This window comes from Pleurodeles waltl, chromosome 7, assembly GCF_031143425.1.
Source record: "Pleurodeles waltl isolate 20211129_DDA chromosome 7, aPleWal1.hap1.20221129, whole genome shotgun sequence".
NCBI lineage: Eukaryota > Metazoa > Chordata > Amphibia > Caudata > Salamandridae > Pleurodeles > Pleurodeles waltl.
In genome coordinates, this window is record NC_090446.1 from 773453963 (window position 1) to 773471121 (window position 17159).

General features: G+C 44.7%; 1 protein-coding gene across 1 annotated transcript; it reads left to right on the top strand.

The window, feature by feature from the left end:
- Positions 1–14772: 14772 nt before the first annotated feature.
- On the top strand, positions 14773–16264 carry HNRNPA0 (heterogeneous nuclear ribonucleoprotein A0). Its single transcript, XM_069199265.1, has one exon. It carries the CDS (start codon positions 14949–14951, stop codon positions 16002–16004), a length of 1056 nt encoding a protein of 351 aa, XP_069055366.1. The 5' UTR covers positions 14773–14948; the 3' UTR covers positions 16005–16264.
- Positions 16265–17159: the final 895 nt, after the last annotated feature.

Sequence of the window (17159 nt, forward strand, 5' to 3'; positions counted from 1 at the left end):
TCGAAGGCACGGAAAAAAAGGAACTGACGTCTGTACGTCGACGAAGGCTTCTTATTGCCTGGATGACGTCATACGGCGTCGCGTGGAGTCGGGCAATTGTGATGTCATCGTCGACGTGCAGAGCTAGAAGAAAATTTCCGTCAAAGCTGGCGCGAGGGGAGAATTATTTTAGTGAGGAATTCACAGGTAGGTGTATCCATCAGAAACAACATTTTCATTATTTTCTATTGAGAAGCGCTCTTTTTATTTTACAAATTTATATCTTGACTTGTGTATGTTGGATTTTTGTCGTTTTGGTCTTGTTTGATTTAGATAAATATTGCCTATTTTTCTAAACTGGTGTGGTGTACATTTTGTAGTGTTTTTACTGTACTACTGTGTGTGTTGGCACAAATACTTTACACATTACATTTGAAATAAGCCTGACTGCTTGTGCCAAGGGGGTGAGCAGAGGTTATCTAAGTGGGTATCTCCATTGCCTTGACTAAAGTGAGGGTCCCTGTTTTGACAGAGTGCAAACTGACTGCCAACCAGAGAGACCATTTCTAACAATATGCTTAAATACAAATACACAGAGGGATTTTGGATCAGCCTTCTTCCGCAATTGGTATGTTTGAATTCCATTCACATTCTGTTTCCGCTCATGACAACATGCAGCATGGAGAAATGGGTCAGCCCACTTCAGCGACTGGTTCTCTTGCCCTGTGAGTAAAGGCATTTTGCCTAATACACTTGCGCTTCAGTGCCAGTAGTAGTTTTCTATTTTCTCCATTTATAGTTGCCCTTTGATTTATTTCCTTCGCCTTGTTTTAATTGTGCCTTTTTTTAGGGCACCCTGGAACTCCCAGAACAGTGCTTTTGGGCAGCTTGTGTGATGGTCATTTATCTGCAGTGCATCTCTTCTCGGAATGTCACTACATCTACACTAGGCAGCTATCTTAGAATGGTATTGTCTGAATTGTATCACTGTTTTAAGATTTCCAGGTCGCCATCACATTTAGAAGTATGAGGTCAGACATGTTGGATCACTATAGCAATGAAACACTATGCACAATACCATTCCAATATGATTACCCAGTGCAATGTTTACTGAGCAGCCATCTTGGATCACTGGTATTAACACATTGCTTCTAAAGCCTGATGGAACTTTAAAACAATGATACATTATGAGCAATACACTTGCAAAACTGATAGTGCTGTTTGAATGTATTTTGTATTTGAAGCTCATGTCCACCAAGTTGAAGTGCCATTTTTTCTTTTTCATACTTTTTGATTTAGTTTGAGTGTTTGTCGAGTTTGTGTGTTCGTGCTATGGACAGGTCTGAGGGTAACTGCAAGAATGAGTCAGTGGCAGAATAAAGGCATCCACGAGGACAAGAATGGATGACAGGGTCCATACATTGTAACTTATTTAGTGCCTATGTAGCCAGTGATTCAAGAAGCTTTTCAGTTATAAGCTTGTTCTAAAATTTGGAACCAACAACTGGGATCGAAATGTATCTAGGAAAAAAACACAGTAAGTGCAAGAGTTAAAGCAGTTGAAGGCATGAGTGATATAACTTCTGAGGAGTGGAATATGTTCCCAGGCCATTTAACTTCCACAAGTTAGAGCTGTTCATCACCTCACCTTTAACAGCCAGAGCCTAATCTCTCATGGATGCCTCATCTTTAACAGCCAATACCTAATCTCTCTTGAATGTTGAGTAAGTAGTTTCAAGAAAGCACCTTGGGACACAGTTACTGCTCCATAACTATATTCAGAAAGACTCTCACATTGGGAAATTCTGCTTCAATGATGACATTTATTAACAGCTTTCTCCAAAAGCTTTAAACTAATGATACATCTTAGAATTATATATACAAGGACTCAAACAATCTAAAATGAAGATTGTTGTACTGGACTAAAACACTAAACATACATATTACAAAGAGCTCCGGCTAACATTTTTGCTTGTAAGGCCACCCACGTTGTTGAAAGTTGCTTTCCCTAAAAAACATTATTTTTTCTTTTGAAATATTAAGTTTGAAATCATTCTGACAGCACTACCGAAGAAAATCAGGTTACAGTGCAAGGCTGCAGCGCTGAAATACACTCGCTATTGTCTGTCATAGAACCCAATGGCTTTCTGTCAAGTTCAGCTCATATGTACAGAGCGCAACTGGTACTTTTTTCCAGTTATATATTGCACAAGTGGGCGTGTCCAGCCTTTCATCTCTTTTGATAATTTATTTATAAAGTGACACATATAGGGTAATCATCAATTACCCTTAGAGGACAACACAAATCTTTGGCCTCAGATAGGAGTGTGATAACGTCCTAACAAACAGTATTGGCAACATCAAATCAATAAACATCACTTTCAATTTGGAGACAGTAATTTTTACACACCATGACCTATGTGGCCATGAAACACCACACCAGTTTAGTAAAGTTCAAACATTTATTGCACTTTAGATTAACAATTCTGAGATCACATAAATCAAATGCAAGACCAAATGATAAAAGTAAAGAAATAATATAGGCTGACCAAATCTACAGAAGAATCTTAACCTTGACAGAATATAATTAAGCATTCAAGAACTTCTTCAAGATTTCTTCAAGAGACTTGGTTGTGAGTGAGACCAACAGTAAAAAGCTTTACATCATTTTGTGTTGATGGTTTTCAAATCGGGATTGGAAGACCCTCTGTGGGCTTAATGATCCTGGTATCAACTAAGTTGGCGAATTATACTTTTGTAGTAAATGTTGATTGCGGGTGAGTGCAGACTGCTGTAGCCCATAGAAGATGTAATAAGACATTGAATAATGTCTTAATATTGGTTGATCTATATACAAAAGTGTGATTGTGACCGTGCCAAACCAAATGAATAAGTTTAATAATAAAATGTATTCTATCAAATATAAATATCCAGGCCAATATTAATTATGGATGTCAATTTTAATATGAAAATGCCCCCAGATGAAGTGGGTGAAGCTTTGAGTAATCAACTTTAGCTGTAGGCCATATCAAATGCAAAATGTCAGTGTTATACACGGTCTAAAGAATCCAAAGAGATATATAACCGGTTTGCCATTAATGGCCAAATCTGTTTAAATGGGTGCTTCCAGGTAGATTCTCCAGCCAAACATAAATTTAGGAACTGCAAACAACCTGGTCCTATCAATTATATGCATACATATATTTGTTATTTTAAGTCATTTTACAACTTTATATTATTGAACTGTGGAGGTGATCACTGGGCTTTGCAGGTATGTGTCAATTTGGATGTTGTAACAGAGGTCGACTGAGTGTTATCCTTCAAAATAGATTACCCGTGTAGGCTGACTTCTAGGCTGGACCTTCAACACTTGTTGAGGCTGCCTCAGTATGAAGCTTCTTTCGTTTTCATAATATATTAACAACTTTAACTGTGCTCAATTGTTATTCTATAGTGATGTCATTACTTATAACCAATATACATACAGGGGTAGGCCAGAAGGTGCCAAGATCGGAAATCTGGTGCCAAGATGAGGCATCTAGTCTCAAGTGGTTTGACTTGTGTAAGAAAAGAATTTGTAAGATTCTAAATATACATGCTTTCATTCTGAATCGGTTGCCACTGATTTAGAGGAACTGTAAAGAATGCAAAAGATTAAATTAGACAGAAGACCGCATATTATAATGTGTCAATGGGAGAAAATGAATTTTGTGCTAGGCAAAGGCAATCAAAGACAATTCTGGTCATTAGTAAATGGTGTTTTTAAAACTAACCTTTCTTGCCTACTATACATGATTACAGATCAGGAAAAACCATCAGGATAATCTCTCTGGATTTCCGAAAACTGTTGCATTAACAATTGTATATACAGCTGATTCTCTGACTGCTGATTTGTTCTCAGTATCAGCTGTTAGGAAAATAATTGAGTTTTTGGAACTCAGTAGAGCAGCAAGTACAGATTTTTTTACCTGCTTGTGTTATTAAAAATAATACTGAATGGCAAACTAGGATTTCTTTACAACATAGTTGATATTTTGGGGAACTCCACACTATCTATTATTGTCCATAATTTTATTGTCTCTGCAAATGCTAAAGAACTCCATACAGTTAGGGCAGTTTCTAGCCTAGTAGCCTGGCCCATAAGGGAAGATGGGAGGGAAAGTAGTCTTTTTAAACACCTGCCCTCTTCGGGATCCTAATATGATTCCCGACTAACACAAACTATTTTCACACCGTACCGGAACTGTGGTTGTGTCATTCACTGATATGCTGCCAGTATAGGTCTTAAAGAGGGTCCTCCATACATTTTATCAAATTTCTTAAGGCCCCCTACTGAAGAAAGGGCTTTTGCCTACAAATATTCTGTATGCTCTTTCCATAACAAATTATTTGAGAACCACATCCCGAAATTCTTGTAATTTCTAGCCGTCTGAATTTCAGAAATATTTAGGGTCCAAGTGGATTTTATCTTATTATTCCCAAATGGAAGTACTTTAGTTTTCTCCATATGTATAGTTGATTTGTTCCTAGTATGGTAGTCCTAGAAGCACCCAGATTCTGTTGGAGGCCGATCTCTGTCAGATCTATGATCACTAAATTGTCAGAATATACGAGACAGCTTACATGTACACCATTCATTTTGGGGCTAGCTACTGGATTGGCTTACTGTTTTTGGTAAATCTCCAAAAATAAAGAAAATAGTATAGGTGTCAAAATACCCCCTTGTCTGAGGCCATTCCTTATATCTATTCTCCTTGAAAGTGACCCACTGACATCTAATTCCACTTAAGAACAGTTATCTCTGTGTAATTCCCTTCAGATCAAGAGAAAACCACGCAGGATTTCATAACTACTTAAGACTTCCCATAGCAAGGCCTAATCAACAGAATCAAAGGTGGAATGAAAATCCACAAAGCAACAGAATAACCATCCACAATGCTCTATCAATTTTTTGGCTATACCCCTTAGACTGAAGCAGTGATCTGTGGATTGCCCCCCCCCCCCCTTTAAATCCACCTTTCTCCATGAGGATAAAGAGTTGGTTTCAGCTTATTCTTTCAGTATCCCCAAGAGGATTTTAGAGAAGACTTCCACACCTGCATCTAACAAATGTATTTGCCTATAGCTTCTGTGAAGGGAGGTATCATCTACTTTATACATTGGTTTAATTACCACCCACATCCAGCTATCTGGAAAGATTCCCCTCATTAGACTTTTTTAGAATAGAGGATAGAACTGAGAGACTACATGGTTACTGTTGACGGACAGAGGATGGAATTATAAGCTGAGATATGTGTTGTTTCTATAGTTGCCAATGAAGAATTGACTTTCAGTAATGCACCAACGCTGCTTGTATAAAGACTTTGAGAGAAAACTAGTATTGCTTTGTTGGTCCCTTTTCAAGTTCTATAACAGAAACAGCGTCTTCCAATAGTTTTAACTGACTTCCAGGCAAAGTGGGCATAAGTTATTATGGTCGAGCCTGCGTCGCATGTGCTTGTGCATGCGTTTCGCTTGCAAGACGCTTTAGGAGTTAGAAAAGAGCTCGGAGCCCCGTCTATGTCACATCAGTGTCTTTCATTGGTTCGTGGGCTTACCTGTTAAAATCTGCTTGCTTTCATTAGTGGAAGGCATGCATATGTCATGCCTTTTCCAGTGGTTAGCCCTCCTCGAGCGCAGCGACCAAGTACTGAAAACATGCGAGGCTTGTGGACTACTTTTTATCTTTTTTCGCAGCGCGATCTCGCTTGGCAGAAGTCGAGCGCTTTCCATGACATCGAACCTGTTACATAGTTAATTGTACTTTCGCTATTTACGTAGATAATTGCACTTTTGCCAATCGGTTTCGCTACTAGTGAAGTGTAGCAGCACGATCGCGCTTTTTTTTCTCCATTTAATGTGGCAAGAAAAGTCCGGTTGGACGTTTACAACTGCTAATAGCTCTAACTCGGAGAAATGCGCGACCCGTTGCATTGCAAATGCTTGTTTTTATTAGGGACTACAGGATTCGCGTAGATTGTCTTGAGGGGATTCACCATAGCATTCTAAACTTGACTACAAGATTCTCGCAGTTTAAGTCCTTGATGGGACGAAAATGAATTTCTTGGAATAACCCTTGGGAGCTGCATGCGAGAACAAGCCTTGGGGATTGTATTTAAAGCAAAGTAAGGGATGTGCGAAGAAGTTAGAAATGACACACTGCACCATTTGAAGATGCAGAAGCAAAAGCTTGTGATGTAGTTATGATTAGATTACTTGACAAGGCAAAGATGAGATAGCTCTAATACTAGCCAGTTGAGACACTAACAGTTTTGAAATCTGCGATGTTGGGTTTCAGAACAGTAGTGGAACAGGAAGAGGAGTTCAAGTGAATGAGCATGGTAGTGGAAGGGAGTTGTTTGTGGAGAGTGATTCCTTCAAATAGGTAAATTTAGCAGGAAAACTAGTAATACTGAAGTTTTCCAAAGAAATTATGATTAAATGTCCTCACGGTTCATGAAGAGCCTAAATAGGAAAGTAATTGTTTTTGATCTGTTACTTTTGTATTTTCACCCTTGACATCAAGTGGAATAGTTATATCAGTACATACAAATTAATAGTGAAAGCATAGGCAGAGGACTTTGTTAAAGCACTGTCACCTTTAGACTGCAAAGAGTTATCCTATAGCTTGATGTCACTAGGAATGGTTAAGAGGGTTTATTTTTTTGCTTAGTGCACCACACAGAAAGATGAGATGAAGGCCTACTGGTAGGAGGTGGTTAATGCATGTATTGAATCAGCCATCTGAGGAGTTAACCTCTGGGCTTAAGTCACCTAGTAGGATATATTTATCTTATCTGCTGGGTCATTGGAATTATGCAGCAGGGAAGCACCAAATAATGGGCCTGAGGCGAGGATTATGCAGATCTTTCTTCACTTTTAATTAAACAGCAAGTTCAAAGTAAAACAAAACATGAACAAAAAAACTACAAGTTCCATGAGCCCGCCGCCATGGTAACGAGTATCCAATGAGGTGCGCTCCTTCACGTTGGTATAAGTATCCCGAAATGCGTCACACTTCCTCTTTCTTCACTGCTGTGAGCCAGATAAGTGCCTTTCTGCCTCCGGTTCAGGGGTTTTTTTGTTTGCTTTGGCGCGTCTCTGCTACTTGCATTTTCTGTCTTCGTTCGCCGGAACGAACGTTCCGCTCGAGCGTTTCTTTTGTGTTTCTCCCTCCGGCGTGTTTAAATACACGTCGGGCCCACTAGAGGGCGCGCGCACGCTGTTTTCTCTCGGAGAGCATGTAGCTCTCAGCGCTCGGCGCTCGCGCCTCGCGTTTGTTTTCTTTTCACAATTAAGGGTTTTTTGGCCCTCAATTAAACGTTTGTACCTTCGGTACAGTTTTGTCCCTACCCGTGACACCCATTTGGGTAAGGTTTACCCCATTAGGGAAGATATTATTTTTATTGCACTTACAGTGACAGAGTGGGTAGGGATTTTACCCTATATATCATATTTTTTGTTGGGTGTACACTCTGTCCAGTCCTCATTATGCACTCCCCTCAAGAACATGAGCCTTTTCCCAACATGTCCCCAGGTGAGGGTTCCTCTCGCCGTACCCTCCCCCCCGGGGTGGACACTTTGTTTTCACAGGCTATTTCCCACGCTTTGGCCCCTCTTAGGGATAGTGTAGCTAAACTTACTGAACAGGTGTCCAGAGGTACGGGCATGTTTGGTGTGACGGGAGCGGAGGGTGATTCCTCTACCCTTTCGGCTCCCAGGAAACTGCGCAAGCGCGACGCGGGGCACCTGGAGGAGGGCGAGTTTTTTTCCCATCCCAAGAGTGCGCGCGCGCATACGCGCTTACCCTCCCGGGAGGGCTGTTTGCCCGGGGTGATGGGTGACAAGCTTCACCACCTATGGAACCCTGATTTGGAATCCCCCAAAGGCTTCATGGGAGGTTCAGATGAGGACTCATCATCTTTGGATGACGACTCAGGTCGCCCTTGGCGCCCTGGGGCTACCTTACCAGATCCTTCGGATCGCGCTGATTCTGACTCCGATATGTTTGAACCGGAGGGTATCTACCATCCACGTTCCTCGGAGTGGCGCCCAGACCACAAGGTGGCTGAGTATGTCGCCAGCAAAATTAGGCAACCTCTGGACAAGGATGTGCGGGCCCGGCTACGGGCGGAGTGCCCACGCCCGTCTTTATCGGATAAGGTCGCTTGTACACCTGATATTGACCCTAAAATGTGAACGTTTTTTGCAAAGTATACCAGGGATCCCAAAAAAGGGATTGACCGCTCCTGGCGAGCATGTCAAGATAAACTTCTTGATGTCCTTGGTCCCCTCACACAGATTGTTCAATTGGCGGAGCGTGCCAGGCAAGCAAACACTCCCCTTCAGACGGACATCGTCGCAGGATGGGCTCAGAGAGCTGTTTGTCTCCTGGGCAACGCGAACTGTGCCATCTCTGCAGAAAGACGCAGGTCTTTATTAATCAAAATCGACCCCAAATTGGGGGAACTATCTAACTCAGAGGCAGGGGCTGTTGCCCAAGGCAATTTATTTGGCGACCCTTTTGTCAAAGAATTGGGGAAGTTTGTGGCTACGTTTTCGGCTTTGGATAAAGCGCAATCTTCCATTAAAAAGATCTTCCCCAACAAGGTTTTTGGCGGGGCCGGGCGAGGCAGGGGTCGCTCTTCCGGCCGTCCTTTCCAGCGAGGCCCCAGTTCCTTCAGGAACAACGGTTGGAGGGACGGCAGACAAGGAACTTTCTTCCCCAACAGAGGCAGGGGAAGAGGCAGAGGGTCCAGAAACACGCGAGGAGCATCTAACGCCCCTGGAGGTCCCTCTGGTGAGGCTTATCCCTTTTTCCCCAAAAAATTTTGGAGGGAGATTGAGGTTTTTCAAGGACAATTGGAGGCGCATTACCTCCGACGCATGGGTTCTCCAAACTGTCTCAGGTTTTCAGATAGAGTTCTGGGGTACCCCACTTCAGGAGAGACTGCCTCCGCCCATCGTATTTTCGGCAGAAGACTCAGACCTCATAGAATTAGAGGTTCAGGCCCTTCTCCACAAGGGAGCCATTTCCTTCACTTCCTTTCACCCCACAGGTTTCGTGAGCAACATCTTTTTGGTGGAGAAGAAGGACAAGGGGTTTCGCCCCGTTATCAACCTTCGGGCATTCAACGAATGGGTGGTTTACAGACATTTCAAGATGGAGGGTATTCACATGCTCCGCGACCTCCTCTTACAAGGAGACTGGATGGTTCGTCTGGATCTCAAAGACGCATACCTCACAGTCCCCATTTTTCCGCCCCATCGCAGATTCCTGCAATTCATATGGAACGGCCAGTTGTTCGAATTCACCACACTCCCCTTCGGCCTGTCATCGGCACCTTGGTGCTTCACAAAACTTCTCAAACCAATAGTGGGAAAACTGAGATTGCTAGGCATTCGCCTCATAATTTATCTGGACGACCTCCTTTTGATGGACCAGTCCAAGTCTCAGTTGATGTTCAATCTGAACACAACTATTGCGCTTTTCCAGGACCTTGGTTTCGTGATCAACCAACAGAAGTCGCAACTTACTCCGACTCAATCGTTAGTCTTTCTAGGGTTTCTAGTGGATTCCCGATCGGCGTCTCTCAGTCTCCCGACGCCGAAGATCTCCAAGATAAAGAAGGAACTGAGGAAAGTCCTTCGACGAGACCACATTTCGTTACGTCAATTAGCCAGGGTGATCGGCCTGCTTTCCTCCTCGATTCAGGCCATTTTTCCGGGTCCCCTACACTACAGAGCCCTGCAACGCTTGAAAGCGTTTCACCTTCGCCGAGGGGTCACGTACTCCGAATTGATCTCCCTGTCTCCAGAGGCAAGGACGGAGTTGTTTTGGTGGCTGGACCACATGGAGGCATGGAATGGCAGAGCCATTTTTGGTGCAGCCCCGGATCTGGTGATCGAATCAGACGCCAGTCGCCAGGGATGGGGGGCTCGTTGCGGAGACATATCGTTCGGGGGACGCTGGACCCCGCAGGAACTAACCATGCATATCAACTGCCTGGAACTCCTGGCGGGATCTTTTGCGATCAAATCTCTCACGAGAGACAAAATCTCATGTGTTGTTCTACTACGGATGGACAACGTATCGGCGGTACATTACATAAATCGCTTAGGGGGAACAAGATCAAGAGCCCTAGCGGAACTGGCGATGAATCTTTGGCATTTTTGCCTTCAACACCAAATCTCAGTCACAGCAGAGTATCTTCCGGGAGTCCAGAATGTGGGGGCAGACTGGAATTCTCGGTTTCTCCAGGATCCCAGCGATTGGCGACTACATCGCTCGGTCTTTCAGCCGATCATGGATCGCTGGGGTCCCTGTTCAGTGGATCTCTTTGCGTCTCGTTGGAACGCTCAACTTCCCCTATACTTCAGCTGGCGACCGGATCCGGGAGCGGCGGCAGTAGATGCGTTTCTCCAGCATTGGGATACCCTTCAGGGTTATGCTTTTCCCCCATTTCTCCTCATCCCGCGGGTTGCGGCTCAGGTTCGCCGCCAAGAGGCGACGGTGGTTCTGATAACCCCCTGGTGGAGGTCACAGCCGTGGTTCCCGACCCTGTTGGAACTCTCGTGCGAGTGTCCTCTTCGCCTCCCGCATTTTCCCTCAATACTCCTGGATCCGTTGGGTTCCTATCACCCTCTGGTCCTTCAAGGTCATCTTTCCCTCATAGCTTGGAAAATTTCCGGCATCGTTGGCAAGACAACCGACTTTCGCAGGAGGCTAATGACTTCATCGCACAGGCCTGGGCCCCGGGTACATGCAAACGATATAGATCTGCATGGAACAGATGGTCTCGCTGGTGTGTGGGCAAACACTGCGATCCCATGGGGGCCAGTGTTACCGACATCATCAATTTCCTTGCAGAATTAGGGGACTCTGGCTTAGCGTATCGCACTATCAATTCTTTTCGTTCGGCCATCTCGGCGGGCCACCCGCCCCTTAACAATCTCCCGGTCGGGGAGCATCCCTGGATTTGTAAACTTCTTAAGGGTATTAGACTCTCCAGACCTCCGCAGCCCAGATATTCGGAACTCTGGGACGTGAACTTAGTTCTTACTCTCTTGTCCTCTTGGCGGGACAACCAATATTTGTCACTAAAGGAATTGTCAGCCAAATTGGCCGTGCTTCTCTGCCTCATTTCCTGTAAGCGAGTGTCCGATGTCAGAGCATTGGATATTTCCGCTCGTATCTTTACTCCTGAGGGAGTCACGTTTACTATTGCAAGGAGGACAAAGTCTAATACCAGGTCAGTATCCTATCCCGCTTTTCCTGACTCCCCGAAGCTATGTGTGGTTCGATGTCTCAAAGTCTATGAGGAAGTGACCAGTTCTTGCAGACCTCCAGGAGTCGAGCAGTTATTGATTTCCATAAGGAAACCGTTTAAGGCGGTTTCTTCCCCTTCCATTGCCAGATGGATTCGATGGATTCTCTCTGAGGCAGGAATAGATGTTCAAGTTTTTGGCGCCCATTCTACTCGGGGAGCTATGGCTTCCAAAGCCATACAGGTGGGGGGCAGATTGGAGGACATCATGCATGCTGCTGATTGGTCTTCAGAGTCTACTTTTAAAAAGTTTTACTTTAAACCAATTCATGAAGCAGCCGCACTTGTGGTGAGTAAGCTTTAAACTTGCATAATCCTCGCCTCCGGTCCTGTGATAGAATACGAAATTTCCTAGCTATCGTGAAGGAAAGTTTCAATTCTATTAAGGACACGGAGGCGAGGATTATCCCACCCACATACTCTACGCTGGTATGTCCCCTCCCGATTGCATCTACCTCCGTAACAAGGTAGTATACTTGAGTTTGTGCATTTATTTGTTGTCCTTTTGATCATGTTCTAAATACATCATGTTGTACTTGATTCAGAGGTGATCACATTCTATTTAGTGGTATTTTAAGGTTCATGACTTTATTGCAGTCAGTATGTATCTATGTTTTATCGGATTTGCATCTAATTATACCTTTTTTGGTAGGTTCCGAGACTACGACCAATTGACTCTACCAGGATTCCTTCCGCAGTGAAGTCGAGGAAGTGTGACGCATTTCGGGATACTTATACCAACGTGAAGGAGCGCACCTCATTGGATACTCGTTACCATGGCGGCGGGCTCATGGAACTTGTAGTTTTTTTGTTCATGTTTTGTTTTACTTTGAACTTGCTGTTTAATTAAAAGTGAAGAAAGATCTGCATAATCCTCGCCTCCGTGTCCTTAATAGAATTGAAACTTTCCTTCACGATAGCTAGGAAATTTCGTATTATGCAGCAGGGAAGCACCAAATAATGGGCCTGTGCTGACTAATTTAAATGTGTTTTTTAATGGATGGTAATGGTGTCTGGGCAAAGATTTCACTTCAGTTTAACCAAAGACATAACAGCCACTGAAAGATGACCAGTTAACCGTTGCACGTCTTCCAGTGCCTGCAAAAACATTGCCAGATTTTTAGTAACTTTTGATCTGTTTGAGCTAGACAATTTTTTGTTACAATCTGCAGATTATGTATCAGATGATGGATTATGTGGCAAATCCATAAGAATGTGAAAAATGCACAGACTGTAGAATCGCATAATTCCAGGGGCCCAATTTATTTGGTGGGGCAGTTTAGCATCAGGTTTCGTAGCAGGCATACAAATGTCGTATGGGGGCCTGGTAGGCCATTGTCAGCATGATTTATTCTCTAATTTACAGGAGTTAAATGATTTTAAATTGATGGCCATTACTTTGATTCAACGTTTTTCGGGTTTTCTATAAGAAGCCATGCGAGAGTGGCAGTGCTGAATGAGTTCATATTACCGGATAGATCACTTCATGTAAGTGAGGCAATTGGTATTTTACTGTAAGATTACCCGATGATCATGGACTCCTGGCATTGGCGAATGTCAAGTAAATTCCTATATAACCATTCATATTTCGTTAATTTACTCAAAAAAGACTCATAAAAATGCAAAAACGTGCACCTCCTGCCAAGGTCAGGCCTGTAGCCAACGCCATACATGCCAACATTTTAGAACAAGAAAGTGGTTTATTGTGTTTAAAAAAAAAATGCAGCAGAAAGTATTTTTTCGCTGCAATTTCAGGCGGTAGGCGGCCTAAATAAAGCCAAATTGCCTTCAAGCACCAGGAGATTATCGCATGAATCGGGGTTATCGGCATGTTTGCAACAGAAACCGAGACATCCACCAATTGAGAAGACATGGAGCACCTAATATTCGACACACTGAACTCAACCACCAACGTAGGCTGTATCACTGATGGTCACGTTATGGCTTAAATAGCAGAACCTCCTTGTTTTATTGGGATACACGTAGTATCGTACAAAGGGGATTGGCGGGAAACCGGTGGCTAAGCAGGTCAAGTTCACGACACCTTACATTAGGATAAATTACAAGCCGTAGCGTTTGAAAACCACGCTTAGGCAGTAAAGTATGAGTGAATTAACGAGTTGCCTGTCCCGCATGTAGTGAACATGCATAACATATTCAAACTTAAAAAATTGCCCCAAAAAAATAAGAGCGTAGGGGGAGTAGATCTGAGTACAACAAAGGTCAGCCATCTTAAACAGATTTCAGCAGCCGATAACAAGGAGCGTTAAAAAAATGAAAATGGAGGCCAGGTACGAGCTGCCGCGGCCATTTTATGGCGTGCTCCAGCTCCACGAACAACGCAGACGTTTAAGACATCTAACACAGATTTCCAGTCAACAAAATATTCATAACGGGAGCTGCAAGTTCACAACTAACTCTGTGTTTTAAAAAAATATCACATCTTCACCGTGGCCGACGTTGGTCCAACACCATCCAGAAAAAGGAAACATCTACAGCTCACACTTCACGTTGCCGCCATATTTTTACGCTTTAGAATTTGTTTCAATATCCCTGTCCACCAACTTCAGCAGTTTGTAATGCTGATGATAGATCGTTACTGTACAAACACCCGCCCCAACCTTCTTCGGACAGTCATCGTTCACTATTAGAAAGGGTCGGTAAATCATGTGCCGGGTGTAAGGAAAGCGTTTTTGTTTTTTTCAATCTAAGGTAGAACCGCGACAGAAAAAAACGCGTCGCATCGTCAAATGACGTATTTCCTAACGTATTTCTTAACCCACTCAAAACCATGTTAAGGTCAGGCCAAATTGCTCCATTATACGTAGAATGGCGACTCAAATTACAAAAGCTTTTACCTAAGATGGCCGATCAGCTATCAGCATGCGCAGTTCAAATTCACGCACTGGTATATCCAGGAAGTAATGGGGGGCCGGATATTCATAAATTCCATGCACAGAAAGAGTAAATGGACAACATCTCCATGGTTGCTGCGCGCCCGAGCACGGAAAATGATCATGTTTGTAGTTTTAGACCATGCAACATTGTATTAAAAAGAAAATGATTCAGTTAATATGGAACACATTTTAGATTGTAAATGTTTGCAACAATGTTGCACGTCTTTTAAAAAGAATCGTAGTACAGATTTTATGATTGAAGTCAAAACTGCAGAGAGTTTGTGAGCGAAAGCAACATAGTGGGTTTTATTCAGTGAGGAGGCAGTTCTATGGCTAGCTTACTCTTATGCTATAGTAAGGAAGTATCGGTCAACGGGCGGCGTGGTTCAAAATGCACTTGAGTAGCTTTAGTTTGCTTTGTCCTCTTTCTATAGTCACAGGCCTAGAACGGCCTATGATAAGGCGCGCTACAGTCTTCCGCTTGTGACGCGAAGAGGCGTAACCGCGTTCCAGCCGTTTTTATCGCGCTGCGGCGTCCGTTCGCTCTCTTTGTGACGTCACGGACAGGAGCAGGCTAGTTCTTGTCCTTCGTCCGCAGCGCGAGCCGTTTATAAATCCGAGCCGCCTGCACGGTTTAAATCGCATTCTGGTCTGAATCTTGTCGCTTACGCATCTCCCGGCCACTGTGTAGTTCGTCGGTGGCAGCATGGATAACTCGCAGCTCTGTAAGCTGTTCATCGGCGGCCTCAATGTCCAGACCACCGAGGCGGGCCTGCGGGAGCACTTCGAGAGCTTCGGCGAGCTAACAGACTGTGTGGTGGTGGTGAACCCTCAGACGAAGCGGTCCCGCTGCTTCGGTTTTGTCACCTACTCAGCGGCCGAGGAAGCCGACGCCGCCATGTCCGCCTCGCCTCACGTGGTGGATGGGAGCAACGTGGAGCTGAAGCGGGCCGTGTCCCGTGAGGACTCCGTGAAGCCTGGCGCTCACGCCAAGGTAAAGAAGCTGTTTGTCGGTGGCATCAAGGAAGAGATAGCCGAAGACGACCTGCTCGAGCACTTCTCGCAGTTCGGTGGCGTGGAGAAAGTGGAGATCATCGCCGACAAACAGTCAGGCCGCAAACGGGGCTTCGGCTTCGTCCACTTCCAGAACCACGACGGCGCTGATAAGGCCGCGGTGGTCAAATTCCACCCCATCAATGGCCACCGCGTGGAGGTGAAGAAGGCCGTGCCTAAGGATGAGGCCGGTGGCCCTGCCAGCGGGGGTCGTCCGCCCCGAGGAGGCGCAGGTGGCGCTGGCAGAGGGCCTCGTGGCGGCCGAGGAGGCGGTGGCATGAGGGACATCAACGGCCTCTCTGGGGGCGTCGGAGCCAAGAGCTTCGGCGGCTACGGTGGTGGCTACAGCAGCGGCGGTGGCGGCGGCTATGGCAGCGGAGGCGGCTACGGAGGTAGCAGTGGCGGAGGCGGCTACGGTGGTGGCTCTTATAGCAGCGGAGGCGCCTCCTATGGGGACCAGAGTAGCGGCGGCTACGGTAATGGTTTCGGCAGCTACAGCCAGCAACACCAGTCCTCGTATGGGCCCATGAAGAGCATGACCACCCTGGGGGGTGGCGGCGGTGCTGGTGGCGGCGGCGGCTGGGGCCGCAGCAGTGCCAGTGGACCTTACAGGGGGGGTTACGGCTCCAGTAGCGGAGGCGGCGGTGGCGGCTCCTACGGGGGTAGCTCGTATGGCGGCGGCAGCAGCAGCTACGGGGCCGGCTACTAGTCAGTAGGCCTCGGGGCGCAGTTACTGTGCTAAGATGGACTCAGTCACACCCCTTTGTGTTACAGTCATGATGGACTATATTTTTTATTATTCCTGGACCTTTGTCGTTTTTATACTGCAAGAAAAACAGGACTCCCTTTTGTTTTCCGCCTGCTACTTCCAGCGGGGTTCCCCACCAATGGGCAGACTGTTCGACTCAACTGAACTCTGTAAAAGTCTTCATTCACTTTTTTGTTTTTAATAAATGATTGTTTTTATGAGCTGACATGTCTAACTTTCTTTTTCCTAGGACCCTAGGAACTTTTCATCGCACTCTCCCTATGAGACGGTTCACTTCACCTTTGTCCTTACTCCTTCCCGGGTCCTCATGCACATGCGGTGTCAGTTTCCAGTTTTACACTGGTGCCCTAGACTGGGGTTAAATTGTCTGGTAATTGGTGGCTAAAAAAATTTGCGCGCCATCTTGTTTTGGCCCTCTGAATATGTATAATACTGTGTGCGGTTTCTGGTTAAACGTGTTATTCTTAATGTCGGAGTGTTCTCTTGCTGCCTGATATATACTTTTTTTTTCTTCTCCCCCATTTAAGGTAAAGGTCCACATGCTGCCTCCTAAATTGTTTTCTACCCTTTACTTCCTGTTATCGACACTGTAACATTTATTTCTTTAGTTGGGACAGCAGGACTGCTGTTTTTCCGTTTAAATGCGTTCCTTGAAACATTTTTGCAGTTATTTTTTTTTTCACTCACAAGCAGTGGTGCAAGCAAAAGAAGAGATGTCACCTACGCATCACCTGCTCAATGGCACAGGCGTCTGAGGAGGGGGGTAAATCTAGGATTAACTGTGCCCTGTCAAGAATCTTGCTTTGCTTTAAATATTGTAGCAGTTTTATGAGATTGACATTTTGATCTAGTATAGAAATGTGTTTATATTTTCCGCTATACAAAATAAAGCATCCAGTTCTTGACTTTATAACTAGTTTCGGCTTCATTTATGCTGCGAAATTACAAATGTTTCACTGTGGGCCTCTTAGTGCCACCGTGAAGGGTCTTATGCAACTTCAGACCATGATTTGGTCGTAATGTGTTTGGTGACCGACCCCCTACAGAACTGATTACACGTACATATTTACCCAACAAATTAATAATCCTAGGGAA

What these genes read in the sequence shown, in the direction of transcription:
- HNRNPA0 (XM_069199265.1), top strand. Translation starts at nt 14,949, where the DNA reads ATGGATAACTCGCAGCTCTGTAAGCTGTTCATCGGCGGCCTCAATGTC.